This window comes from Lepus europaeus, chromosome 4, assembly GCF_033115175.1.
Source record: "Lepus europaeus isolate LE1 chromosome 4, mLepTim1.pri, whole genome shotgun sequence".
NCBI lineage: Eukaryota > Metazoa > Chordata > Mammalia > Lagomorpha > Leporidae > Lepus > Lepus europaeus.
In genome coordinates this window covers 22,380,482-22,394,407 of record NC_084830.1, presented here as the reverse complement: position 1 = coordinate 22,394,407, position 13,926 = coordinate 22,380,482, and the positions used below count along the sequence as shown (strand labels likewise).

The following is a 13,926-nucleotide window of genomic DNA, read 5'->3' as shown; positions in this document are numbered from 1 at the left end:
GGTTTCTTCAAGCATTTTTCCAACCCTTATGTATGTGTGTCCCCTTTCAACAAACTCATCAGGTATCAGCTGCTTACGGATCCCGTTATACCCAAGAGTGCAGTGGTAGTTGGAGAACCTTAATAATTGTCCATATTCCAGAATCTTAAGGCTAGTATGATTTACCACTGCAGGATTCAAAGAAGCCGTGGATGATGAATAGCCATGTCACTATTTCTGGTAGCTACATAAACCTACGTGTGCCAGCTTCTGACTTTAATTTCAGCTCAATATTGTGAGTAGGGGGATTTCATCCTTTAGGTATAGTAGGCATAGTACCTGGAGACTACAAAAAATATTAAGAGCCTACCCAAAAAAAACTGCTTAAGACCTGAAAAAAGCATTTATAATATGTATTTTCTCTAGCATAAGGAAAAGAAACTGAAAAAATGTAAATGAATAAATGTTTTTTAAATGTCTATAGAACATATGCTTTGCGAATTTTAGTTACATTTAGTGTTCATTCAAATATTAGTGATTCTGAAAGCAAATTGTAGATTAAATTTTGTTTTGCTGCTAAATCATAACCAATAATAACTTAATAAATTGCTCAGAGCCAAATGTTTTCACAAGGAAATTATAAAAATTCTTTTAAGTTTTTATAGCAAAAATTATTTTTAATGTGGGCTGTGGGTCTGTATTAATATTTTCAAGTGGAAATAGTGAAAAGGAAACAAATACCTGTAGCTATTCATATAATAAAACTTCACTGTGAGCAGCTGATTTTATATACTTTCCAAAACATTTATTTGGCTTAAGTGAATTTCTTTAATATGCTATATTTGCTTTTATGCTATTGTTTAACCTATTTCCTAATATTCATTCTGCATTCCTTAAAGTTTGTTTTTTTCCCCAAAAACCTTTAATTTAACATATATAAACTTCATGCATTCCATAAATTCAAATTTAGGAACATAGTGATTCTTCCCTCCTACATTGCCTCCCACTCCCACTCCCACCCTTCTTCCTCCTCCCCCTCCTATTCCCATTCTTATTTGTTACTAAGATCTATTTTCAACTAACTTTATACACTCTTTAGAAGTAAAGAGTTCAACAAATAGTATTAAGAAAAAGTTATTCAACAGTCTAAACAAGGGCTGTTCAAAGTCATCACATCTCAAAGTGTCCATTTCACTTCTATAGATTACGTTTTAGGTGCTCTATTAGCACAGATCAGGGAGAACATATGGTACTTGTTGTTTTGGGACTGGCTTATTTCACTAAGTATGATGTTTTCCAATTGCATCTAATTTGTTGCAGTTGACAGGATTTAATTTTTTACCACTGCATAGTATTCCATGGTATACATATCCCATAATTTCTTTATCCATTCTTCAGTTGACAGACATTTGTGTTTATTCCATATCCTAGCTACTATGAGTTGAGCTGCAATAAAGTTTCTGGATTTTATGAGGATACTTAATTCATAAGCATACACCTCAAACTGGCTCCTTGATGTGATAATTTTACAATAGAAAGTTTTGGGAAATGCAAATACAGTTTTAACATATTGAAAAATATTCAGTGAACATTGACTATAGATAAATTGAATCATAAAACTAGAATTTGGAGTCAATTATTTTACACCATAAAATGCAGCCATTTTACAAAATTTTGTCCACCACATTTGTTGTTTTCCTATAAAAAAGCTTCCTCTGCTGATACTTATCCTGAGATGAAGAAGGGAGCAAAGGGTGTGAACCCTGCCCTTGTAAGAGCTGACCAACCTGCCCATGGTGGGTAGTGTGCTGGTACTGAGTGCTGTATGCATAGGGAGATTCATTGCAGAGAGCTGTTTGTCCGCCTGTGCTGCTATAACAGACGCTCTGTAAGATTTAACGACTTTCCAGGGTGGGCTATGTGTGGTTTTGCAGTGGCATGTGAACAATGCAGCTGTCCTACTTTAGTCTGTTTCATGCTGCTGTAAGAGAACACCTGAGATCTGGTAATTCATAAAGAACAGAAATTTATTGTTTCATAGTTTTGGAAGTGGCAAAGTGCAAGACTGAGGGGTTGTACCTGTTGAGGGCCTTCTTGCTGTAATAACATGGCAGAAGGCATTGATGGCCAGAGACAAAAAGATAATGCAAACTTGCTTTTGTAGTGAACCTACTCCTGTGATGACATTAACCCATTGATTCTGCTCCTAGGAAAGTAGCCATAAGATTGTATTGGGATGAAACATTACTATAGTTGTAATGGTCTGGGACTGTTTTAAAATTCAATGCCTTGTTTTAAGATTTATTTATGTATTTACTTGAAAGAGTTACACAGAGAAGGAGAGGCAGAGAGAGAGAGAGGTCCTCCATCTGCTGGTTCACTCCCCAGATGGCCGCAACGGTTGGAGCTGTGCCGATCCAAAGCCAGGAGCCTCCTCCAGGTCTCCTACATGGGTGCAGGGGCCCAAGTTGGGCCATCTTCTACTGCTTTCCCAGGCCATAGAAGAGAGCTGGATCAGAAATGGAGCAGCCAGGACTAGAACCAGTGGCCATATGGGATGCTGGTGCTTCAGGACAGGGCATTAACCAACTGTGCTGCAGCGCCGGCCCCTAAAATTGAATGCATTTTAGTGAAATTGACATCTTTTCATTTGATTATCATTTATAGCCCTTCACTCTATTCCTGATGAATTAAGGTCTTTTTACATTTTATTTGTTGTACTCTGGATTTAAAGATATATTTATTTATTTGAAAGGCAGAGTTACAGAGAGAGGAAGATAAAGAGAGAGACATACACAGAAAGGGGGGAGAGAGAGAGAATCTTCCATCTACTGATTCACTCCCTAAATGGACACAACAGCTGGAGCTAGGTCGATTTGAGGAGCCAAGAGGTTCTTCAGGGTCTCCAAGTGGGTGCAGAGGCACATGTTGGGCTATCTTCCACTGCTTTCCTTGGCACATTTACAGGGAGGTGGATTAGAAGTGGAGTAGCCAGGACTTGAACCAGAAACTATATGGGATATTGGCGTCATAGGCCACAGCTTTACCCTATATCAGAACACTGGCCCGCAATGTTTTTTTAAAATATCTATTCATTTTATTTGCAAGGTGGAGTTATGGGGTGGGGTATTGAGAAACAGAGAGGAACCCTTGATCTAAAGGAGCATTAAGCATTTGACTACAATGTAAATTAAAAATGTTATCACTGATGGTCATCTTCCCCACTTAATGCTGTATAATTGTTCAAACCTGGTAAATACCACTCTTAGGATCATTGGTTACTATCCTCACTCTGTCTTTTATGACCTTGTCTAAATATGATCAGAGTCGGCAAACTTGGAAGGCTTCCATAGCCTTGGCAACTCATGACGACAGCCTAGGGTGGTTACTGGCGCCATAAACTAGAGTGTCAATTTGTTGGGTCAACAACAGGAGCCACTGTGCACTTGCTCCTCATATGGGATCTCTGTCCTTAATGTGCTGTACATTGTGATTTAATGCTATAGCTAGTACTCAAACAGTATGTTTCACTTTGTGTTTCTATGTAGGTGCAAACTGTTGAAATCTTTATACTAAATTGATCTTCAGTATATAAAGAGAATTGAAAATGAATCTTGATGCAAATGGAAGGGGAGAGAGAGTGGGAGAGGGGAGGGTTGCGGGTGGGAGGGAAGTTATGGGAGGGGGAAGCCATTGTAATCCATAAGCTGTACACTGGAAATTTATATTCATTAAATAAAAGTTAAAAAAAATGTTATCACAAAAGTTTAAAAAAATTTAAAAGGGCCTATTGGAATGAAATTTCAGCTTCCCAGGGTACATGACTCTCAGTAAGTTTCCTACTTGCTTGCTGAGGGTTCAAAGGCAAGGAGGAATGACACCAGCTTTTCCTCCTGCCGCCTAGACATTTCCACAGCTGCAGTTAACACTTACTTATTCAACGTGATAAGCAGAGTACTTCTTCCAGGAATCTCTAGTTTTATTCATGTTAAGCATTTATTAGCATCTATTGTGTGTCTGTGGTGTGCTAGTAAGGTGTCAGGATTATAACAGCAAATAAAACATGATTCCTGTCCTGAAAGAAAAAAAAAAAAAGAAAGAAAAAAAAATTCAGCCTCTGAAGATGCTCTGTGTGGAGAAGATCATAGAACGAACATTTATCCAGCCTCTTGGTTTGATCTGATCTCACTAAAACACTGTATCCACTGACAAATTAAACTCACCTACACTGTCTTCCCTTCCACGTGCCTCCATGTGGTGTCCATAGATCAAGTTGTTCACAAAAGTATGCTGATGCTGCCATCACAGATGAGAGCACTGACAGATGGTTTCTTTTTTTTTTCATTTATTAAACTTTTATTTAATGAATATAAATTTCCAATGTACAGCTTACAATGGCTTCCCCCCTCCCATAACTTCCCTCCCGCCCGCAACCCTCCCCTTTCCCGCTCCCTCTCCCCTTCCAATCACATCAAGATTCATTTTCAATTCTCTTTATATACAGAAGATCAATTTAGTATATATTAGGTAAAGATTTCAACAGTTTGCCCCATATAGCAACACAAAGTGAAAAAACTACCGTTGGAGTACTAGTTATAGCATTAAATAAGAGTGTACAGCACATTAAAGGCAGAGATCCTACATAATATTTTTTTAAAAATTAATTAATTTTCTATGCCATTTCCAATTTAACACCAGGTTGTTTTCATTTCCAATTATCTTTATATACAGAAGATCGATTCAGTATATAATTAGTAAAGACCTCATCAGTTTGTACCCACGCAGAAACACAAAGTGTAAAAATACTGTTTCAGTACTAGTTATAGCATCACTGCACATTAGACAACACATTAAGGACAGATCCCACATGGGGTGTAAGTACACAGTGACTCCTGTTGCTGACTTAACAATTTGACACTCCTGTTCATGGCATCAGTAATCTCCCTAGGCTCTAGTCATGAGTTGCCAGGGCTATGGAAACCTTTAGAGTTCGCTGACTTTGATCTTATTCCGATAGGGTCATAGTCAAAGTGGAAGTTCTCTCCTCCCTTCAGAGAAAGGTACCACCTTCTTTGATGGCCCCGTTCTTTCCACTGGGATCTCACTCGCAGAGATCTTTCATTTAGGTCTTTTTCTTTTCCATGGTATCTTGGCTTTCCATGCCTACAATACTCTCATGGGCTCTTCAGCCAGATCTGAATGCCTTAAGGGCTGATTCTGAGGCCAGAGTGCTGTTTAGGACATCTGCCATTCTATGAGTCTGCTGTGTATCCCACTTCCCATGTTGGATCCTTCTCTCCCTTTTTGATTTTATCAGTTAGTATTAGCAGACACGTGTCTTGTTTGTGTGATCCCTTTGACTCTTAGACCTATCAGAGCCATCAATTATGAGAGAAAATTGATCACTTGGACTAGTGAGATGGCATTGGTACATGCCACCTTGATGGGATTGTGTTGGAATCCCCTGGCACATTTCTAACTCCATCATTTGGGCAAGTCCGATTGAGCATGTCCCAAATTGTACATCTCCTCCCTCTCTTTTTCCACTCTTAAATTTAACAGGGATCACTTCCAAAAGACTTCTTAAACACTGTACCAAACACCCCAACCTTGGTTGACATTCCATGACTCCTGTAACTGGTCACTAGGTACACAATTGATATCTAGTAATATTGGTACACGTTTGAACTTGGTACAAATAGTATTTAAATATAAAACTCCTACAGAGATAGTTCATCTTTGCCCAGATAAAATCATTTCTGTAAATTCAGATTTTGATTTAGCTGTGATACACATCATTCTGGTGATCTTTGCACACCTAAAAAAGTATGAAGATATTGCTAAATGAGGACAGAGACTTTTGAATTTGTTTCAGTAAAATCTGTGTAGTTAACTGAGTATCTAAGGCCTTTTAGAATGCTTCTGGGGATCTTGACAACTGCAGGCAGTCTTTGTAGCTCCTTGATTATCTTTATTAAGATTTATTTTTTATTTATTTGAAAGGCAGAGTTATGGGGGTTGGGGGGGAAAGCTAGATCTTGCATCCACTTGTTCACTCACCAAACGGCCACCAAGGTCCAGGGCTGGGCCTGATTATCTTTTTCTCTCCAATTCAATTGATTGATCAACATGCTAACAATTAGGCCAATCAGGACAATTATCTGTCTCACTTGTTTGAATTAACAGAAGCTGCTTATACGTTTATACCAATCACTGTAATTAAAATGGGCTCAAAACTCTAAAAAACAAAAAACATGGGAGTGCATATATATATATTTTTTTATTGAACTTTTATTTAATGAATATAAATTTCCAAAGTATAGTTTATGGGTTACAATGGCTTCCCCCCTCCCATAACTTCACTCTGGCCTCAGAATCAGCCCTCAAGGCATTCAGATCTGGCTGAAGAGCCCATGAGAGTATAGCAGGCATGGAAAGCCAAGATATCATGGAAAAAAAAAAAAAGACCTAAATGAATGATCTCTGTGAGTGAGATCCCAGTGGAAAGAACGGGGCCATCAAAGAAGGAGGTACCCTTCTCCGAAGGGAGGAGAGAACTTCCACTTTGACTATGACCCTATCGGAATAAGATCAAAGTCAGCGAACTCTAAAGGTTTCCATAGCCCTGGCAACTCATGACTAGAGCCTAGGGAGATTACTGACGCCATGAACAGGAGTGTCAAATTATTAAATCAGCAACAGGAGTCACTGTGTACTTACACCCCATGTGGGATCTGTCCCTAATGTGTCGTCTAAAGCGAAGTGATGCTATAACTAGTACTGAAACAGTATTTTTATACTTTGCGTTTCTGTGTGGGCACAAACTGATGAGGTCTTTACTAATTATATACTGAAGTCATCTTCTGTATATAAAGAGAATTGGAAATGAAAAAAAAAAAAACAACCTGGTGTTAAAATGGAAATGGCATAGAAAATTAATTAATTTGAAAAAAAAATTATGTAGGATCTCTGTCTTTAATGTGCTGTACATTGCTATTTAATGCTATAATTAGTAATCCAATGGTAGTTTTTTCACTTTATGTTGCTATATGGGCAAAATGTTGAAATCTTTACCTAATATATACTAAACTGATCTTCTGTATACAAAGAGAATTGAAAATGAATCTTTACATGAATGGAAGGGGAAAGGGAGCGGGAAAGGGGAGGGTTGCGGGCGGGAGGGAAGTTATGGGAGGGGGGAAGCCATTGTAACCCATAAGATGGTTTCTTTTAAGAGCTTCTTTCCAGGGATGCAGAGAGAAGAGTAAATGTGTTATTTCCTGCTGATCTTCCTTGAAACGCTTCAATTTTCTTTAACTTTCTTTTAAGAAAATATGTGATAGTTTGCTTCTCTCAGAGTAAATCTGCCCTTATTTGTTTCTGAAATGTTTCCCCTCTGGAAGCAGCCTGGAAATGAGTCAAGGAAGATTCCAGCAGTAGTGCTGTTGTTCGATTGTTAGGCAATAGTCTTGGCCGTGTGTCATGTGTAGGATCACTCGCAGTGTCTGTGAACTCCCTATGCAGTGCTCAAAGAGTTAAGTCATTGAATATGTGTCCAGAGTTCATTTCTCTTATGCGAATTTCATCTAAGAAATAAGACATTAATAGTTGGTCTTTTTAATTATTAGATTCCCTAACCTTTCCTGGTCCTAGTTTTTCTTATAAAATGAGGGAGTTGATCTGAATGAATTCTAATGTCCTGTCCATTTCTTACATCTTCTGAATTTTGTGTGACTTTCTTCTTTTTTTAAAATTTATTTATTTATTTGAAATACAGAGTTACAGAGAGGCAATGGCAGAGAGAGAGACAGAGGTCTTCCATTTGCTGGTTCACTCCCCAGATGGCCACAATGGCTGAAGCTGTGCCAATCCAAAGCCAGGAACCAAGAACCAAGAGCCGGGGGCCAGGAGTTTCTTCCAGGTCTCCCACATGGGTGCAGGGGCCCAAAGACTTCAGACATCTTCTATACTTTCCCAGGCCATAGCAGAGAGCTGGATCTTAAGAGGAGCAGCCAGGACTCAAACTGGTGCTCATATGGGATTCTGGCACTGCAGGCAGCAGCTTTACCTGCTATGCCACAGCGCCAGCCCCCTGGACATACTATCTTTAAATTCCGTTTAAAATAATTTCTTTAGGTATTAATTTTTGTTGTTTAGTTATCAGGTCCAAGAAAAGGTGTGTGTGTGTATGTGTGTGTCCGTGTTTCTGTGACAATCTGTATTTTATCAAGGTTCATCATTGTAGCTTTCTCAGACTTAATATTCTTGATCAATGTTAAAGAACAGAACTAATAGTAAAAAAATACAGATAACTGCTACAATAAACAACCCTAAAATCTCAGTGATTGAATACAATATACTAGAATAGACTAGGGTCTTTGTCTTCGATACCCAGTCTCTAAATTCAATACTTTCAGGCCAGTGCCACTGCTCACTAGGGTAATCCTCCACCTGCGGCACTGGCACCCCAGGTTCTAGTTCCAGTTGGGGTGCCAGATTTTGTCCTAGTTGCTCTTCTTCCAATCCAGCTCTCTTCTGTGGCCCAGGAAGGCAGTGGAGGATGGCCCAAGTGCTTGGGCCCTGTACCCACATAGGAGACCAGGAGCAAGCACCTGGCTCCTGGCTTTGGATTGGCTCAGCATGCCAGCCATAGCGGCCATTTAGGGGGTGAACCAATGGAAAAAGGAAGACCTTTCTCTCTGTCTCTCTCTCTCTCACTGTCTAATTCTGCCTGTCAAAAAAAAAAATTCAATACTTTCATCTTTAATACCCAGTCTCTCAAATTGCTACAGTAGGGGGAAAGAAAGTGGAGACTCACAATAAATTTTGTGAACCAGAACTAGAACTGACCACTTTTCCAATGACCAGAATTCAATCACTCCAACAGAACTATGATGCAGTGGCCAAACATAGCCAAGCACTGTGTCCAGGCAGAAAAGGAAAGCTATGCACATCAGTGAGCTCCAGGACCCTTGGCTTTATCTGGTTTTATGACTCCTTGGCATTCTGAGGTTGAGCAGTTGACCTGAGGGCCTTGCTGACCAATGCTTTTCCTACACACTCATCCCATCTCTGTCTTGCACCACCTCACACTGTTTCTTGCCAATCATGCAACATTTCTTTTCACTCAGCCTCAACTACTTCCTGTCTTTGAGGAGAGGAACCCTAAGAGGACTCTTCATGAGTAAGATAGGTGGGAAACATAGCTTACTGAAACATAGCTAGAAGAGGTTGGCTCTAGTTGGTTTGAGTTAGGAAATGATTGTTCCAATAGGAGATGAATCCCATGGTGAAAATTCTGTTTCTTCCTATAGCAGAAGGTGATCATTTGAACAAAAATTTTATGAAGCTGTTATAAAATTTAGATTGAAAACCCTCCTATATGTTAACTGCTTTGGAAAGGCTAGTTAATAGCAATTAAGAACTATAACCATTTAAAAATGAATCATTCCAGCTGTTTTATATTTTTAATGCTCATTTAAAAATAAAACACACATATCCTGTAATTTAGGAAGATGTTTTTAAAAGGAGAACATTTGCTTTCTGTCTTAAACTCTTCCAGCCTGGAATGGGAAATGATTATTTAGCTATTTGTAATCCAAGGAAGACAGCCATTTGACAAACTTGTCCAAAATCAAAACTATATCATGCAACGGGAAGCACCCTATATTCTTCCCAGCCTGTTCCTGAAGAGTCTCATGGTTTCAGATAGTGTTGTACTCACAATGCAGCATAGATTTCGATGACAAGGATTCCTTGCCCAAGATACTACTAGTTCATCTTTCTGTCCAATCATGAATGACCAAGAATCAATCCCCTTCTCATTTGTTATGCTTAGTTTAATAAAAACACCTTCTGGAAACAAGTTCCTGTTTCAGTTTGTGAGTGGCATTTCTTACACCTAAAATTCTTAGACTGGACAATTTTCTGGAGCCAACAGACACAAAAATCTTGCCAAGAACAATGCTCATGAAGAGTTTAAAAGCAGTGAATCCTTGATCATCCAGTGCAGACAGCAAGACTTGCTCAAATACCAACAGGAATTAGGTGAGCCTGTTTTTAAAGCCAGGGAAAGCCACTGCTTGGTTGACACACTGTGCTTCTTTTTCCCAGGGCTTTCCTGGAAAGGATGGTTCCTCTGGCCCTCCAGGACCACCAGGGCCAATTGTAAGTATTTCCAGAAACTGCTAGGATGTATTGTGCTTTAAATCATTTTGTTCCATTTCTTTAGAGAGGGTTTCCTATTACCGGACCTTTTCCTCAGCAGCCATCTTTGCTGTGGGACCACACAGAGTCTTCCCTGAAACATCCTAGAAAATATAACATGTGGCTTAATTCTGTCTCTGAGCCATTCTTGCCATAAGAGAACCTGCATGGATCTGGATTCATCAGACACAAGAAAGGCTTGAATTTGAAAGAAGTATGCCTGACTAGTAGTGTGCAGACTTAAAAAATACCTGCGTTATGTTTTTGGTAGTTGGGAATAGGAAAGAGCCATCAATCCTGAAGTCTTGGTGATGAGAGAGAAGGATGTTATCATGGTGTATGTTTGTTCTCTGAAACCCGATCACCAGTAATGAGAAGGAGAATGTGTGACTTCTTACCTTTCTTCCATATCCCTGCCTTTTCCTTAGGGCATTCCTGGAGCTCCTGGAATCCCAGGGATCACTGGAAGCACAGGACCACAAGGCGCACTTGGGCCACCTGTGAGTATTGCAGCAGTAGCTGGTCAGAATGCATGGCAACTCACCACTTCTACTTACGTGTTTAGGTTCACCAGCATCTCTATTTGTCAGCAGTGTTTATTCAATATTGAACACTATGGGAATCCATAAAGGAAAGCAGAGAAGCTCTTTGGACGTAGATTAGTATAAGGTTGTACATATACCATGGTCCTAACAGCATAATCAATCATGCTTTTCCTTATACAGGTTTTGTTGCTTGTGTTTGGCTCTGTGTTAGCCAAATTTAGTATCATCTTTATAAGAATTGGGTATAAGAGCTAAGAGTCAGTCAAGCCTGGCTCCCAAGGGGGGCACATATCGGATATGAGAAATTAATGTGAGTGGAATAATTTTTTAAATTCTGCCCACAAGGGATAAGATGAAAGAAAAGCAAATGAACACTTTTAGGCCTGTATCTGCATCTGTAAAATGAGATATGTGTATTTTGAAGAAATAGCAGCAGCATGTGTGACTTGCAAGTTGTTTTTTCTATATGTGGATGTTAGTTAGCATTCTGATAGTATGGGTGATGACCTAAATCCACATACATGGCTTAAAAGAATTGAAATATGTAAAGGTATGTATTGCTACAAACATGCTGAGAAGCTGTTTGTAGCTGTGGAAGAATGAAATCTGATGGATGAACGTTGGAAGAAGGAAATTAATGAGCCTTCTATTGCTGCTTGGTCTCACTGAGTACGAAGCAGGGTGTGGTGCTTCCTTTCCAGAGGCTAGCGAGGAGGATCTAGTTCCTCACCTGTACTAGCTTCTAAAGGCAGCTCACTGTCCTGCACTCAGGGGCCACATGCATCTGCAAAGTCAGTGATGTGGCTCCACCCATTCTTCCACTCACACCTGTCTCTCACCATAGCCAGGAATAGGCCTGGCCTTTAAGGACCTATGTAGTTATCTCAGGCCACCCACACAATTGATAAGCTCCCTGAATCTTTCACATTTGCAAAACCCATTTTGCTGCAAAAAGTAACATATCCACAGGTTCTGGGATTAGTGCATTAATATTTGGAATGGAAAGGACCATTTTCCTGCCTATTAGAGTAAATAAGACACAACAAACAATGCTGCTTCTGTTTTTTTAAGATTTATTTTATTTATGTGAAAGCCAAAGTTAGAGAGAGAGTGAGGTCTTCCATCTGCTGGTTCACTACCCAAATGGCCACAACTGCCGGAGCTGTGCCAATCCAAAGCCAGGAACCAGGAGCTTCTTCCAGGTCTCCCACATGGCTGCGGGGATCAAAGAACTTGGGCCATCCTCTGCTGCTTTCCTAGGCACATTAGCAGGGAGCTGGATCAGAAGTGGAGCAGCTGGGATGTGAATCAGCACCCATATGGGGTGCTGGCATTGCAGGCTGTGGCTTTAACCCGCTGTGCCACAGCACTGGCCCCTGCTTCCTTTATTAAAAAATAGATGTCTCTATTTATTTGAAAATGAGAGTTACAGAGAGAGAGGGGGAGAAACAGCAATCTCCCATCTGCTGGTTTACTCCCCAAATGGCTGCAATGGCCAAGGCTGAGCCATGCCGAAGCTGGGAGCCAGGAACTTCTTCCAGGTCTCCCACATGGGTGCAGCAGCCCGAGCACGTGGGCCATCTTCCACTGCTTCTCCCAGGCCATTAGCAGGGAGCTGGATCAGAAGTGGAGCAGCTGGGACATGAATCGGCACCCTTATGGGATGCCAGCTTTGCAGGTGGCAGCTTTAACCGCTACTTCACAATCCCAGCCCAGAACCACTGGTTCTTATTCAGAAAGATGCCTCTCTTTATCTACTGAAAGAGGCTCTTCCTCAATAAAATTCTTCCATCCCTGGATCCTTCTCTAGGCTATGATTCACATGGTACATATATACACATCACATAAGGAATGTGCATAAAAATGCATCTAGATTTTAGCAAGTGCAGCCTAACTTGTGCATTCAAATGCTATACTATAAATAATACTGTATAATATTACTATGTAATACTGTGTAATATTGCAATGCTATATAATACTAGTAGTCACTTTACAAACTGCATACTCATTCCAACTACATTGCCATTGCTAAATACCTTTGAATTTTCTCTTTTCAAATCAATTTAGTAGTGGGTCACAGGAGATAATTTGGTGTTTTATCATTTGGTTCCAGGCTATTGCACATGAGAAAGGAGACGTAAAAACATACTCTCTGCTTCACAAAATGTACTCTTGGGAGACAGAGCGTAGAAAAGGCCCATAGGGCTTAAGAGTGCAAGAGATTTTGTTCAAAGAAGTGCCAGGGGCTGTGAGGCTAACTCTTTCTAAGAAAGTTACAGGAGATTTTAATGCGCTAATGTCTTTGACACATCAGAAAATAAAACAGGAAAATACAGAAAAACGTAGTCTAAGTTCGTTAGACAATAAACACATTTGTTGTTGCTGTTGTGATTGTTGTTTTGCATTCTTACTGGTGTCAACTACAACAGTTTCTCTTCAAGTGAGGAAAGAACAAGTCATGGATTGATCCTGATCAAAGACGGATCAAATGGGAAGGGCTAAGGAAGGAAAAGCAGGCTCTGGGGGCCTGGGGAGAGATAAAATGGAGCATGGAGGGAAAGAGTGAGATCGGGAAGACCTTAAGTGAGTATGATAGCACCTGCTCACCCACCTGGCCTTTTGTAGCTCTGGATTATATTCTAAAAACAGCACATACAGAAATACTAATACATTTTCTCACAAATAAAACACCTGCTTTGACCTTGAATGTGCCCTGTGCTGTTAATAGTCTTATCAGAGGCAGGAACAATTAGGTCTTTGGCACTGAGTGGGTGTACCGTGGTGGACTTGGGGATTTCCTCTCAAAAGGAGCTCATTCTCTGCCCTGTGCAGCCCAGACTTGTCCCTGTATTTTGGCCGACAGCTCTCAGATGCCTGCTGGTTGCCAGACCAGTGTAACTATTAAAGCAGGCTCGGTGTCATGGTGCTCAGGCCTTGATTGATTTCCCATGGATGTCTGTCTAGGAAGGCAGGAGGAAAAGAGACCAAGAGAGACAGACTGCACCGCTGAAAATAGCAATGTGTTTCCTACAGTTGGTGCCAGAAATGTCTGCTTCCATGCACTCTGCCTTCACTGCTGACTCCTAGAGCAGAATCTCCCTCGCTGCTGCCAAGGTCCCGATTCCTGCCGGATTTTAAGCACAGGGTTGAATGTAGTGCTCCTCCTGGTGTTGGGTTTATGCATGATGAAGGCTTT

At 40.3% G+C, this 13,926-nt stretch overlaps 1 protein-coding gene across 4 annotated transcripts in view; it reads left to right on the top strand.

The window, feature by feature from the left end:
• The window catches only part of COL14A1 (collagen type XIV alpha 1 chain), a 264,888-nt gene that overhangs the window by 212,214 nt on the left and 38,748 nt on the right, over positions 1 to 13,926 (top strand). For all 4 annotated transcript variants that reach the window (XM_062188053.1, XM_062188054.1, XM_062188052.1 and 1 more), the window contains exons 41-42: positions 10,093 to 10,146; positions 10,614 to 10,685. In XM_062188053.1, the coding sequence (XP_062044037.1) occupies positions 10,093 to 10,146; positions 10,614 to 10,685 (126 nt within the window). The remainder of the gene's footprint in view (positions 1 to 10,092; positions 10,147 to 10,613; positions 10,686 to 13,926) is intronic.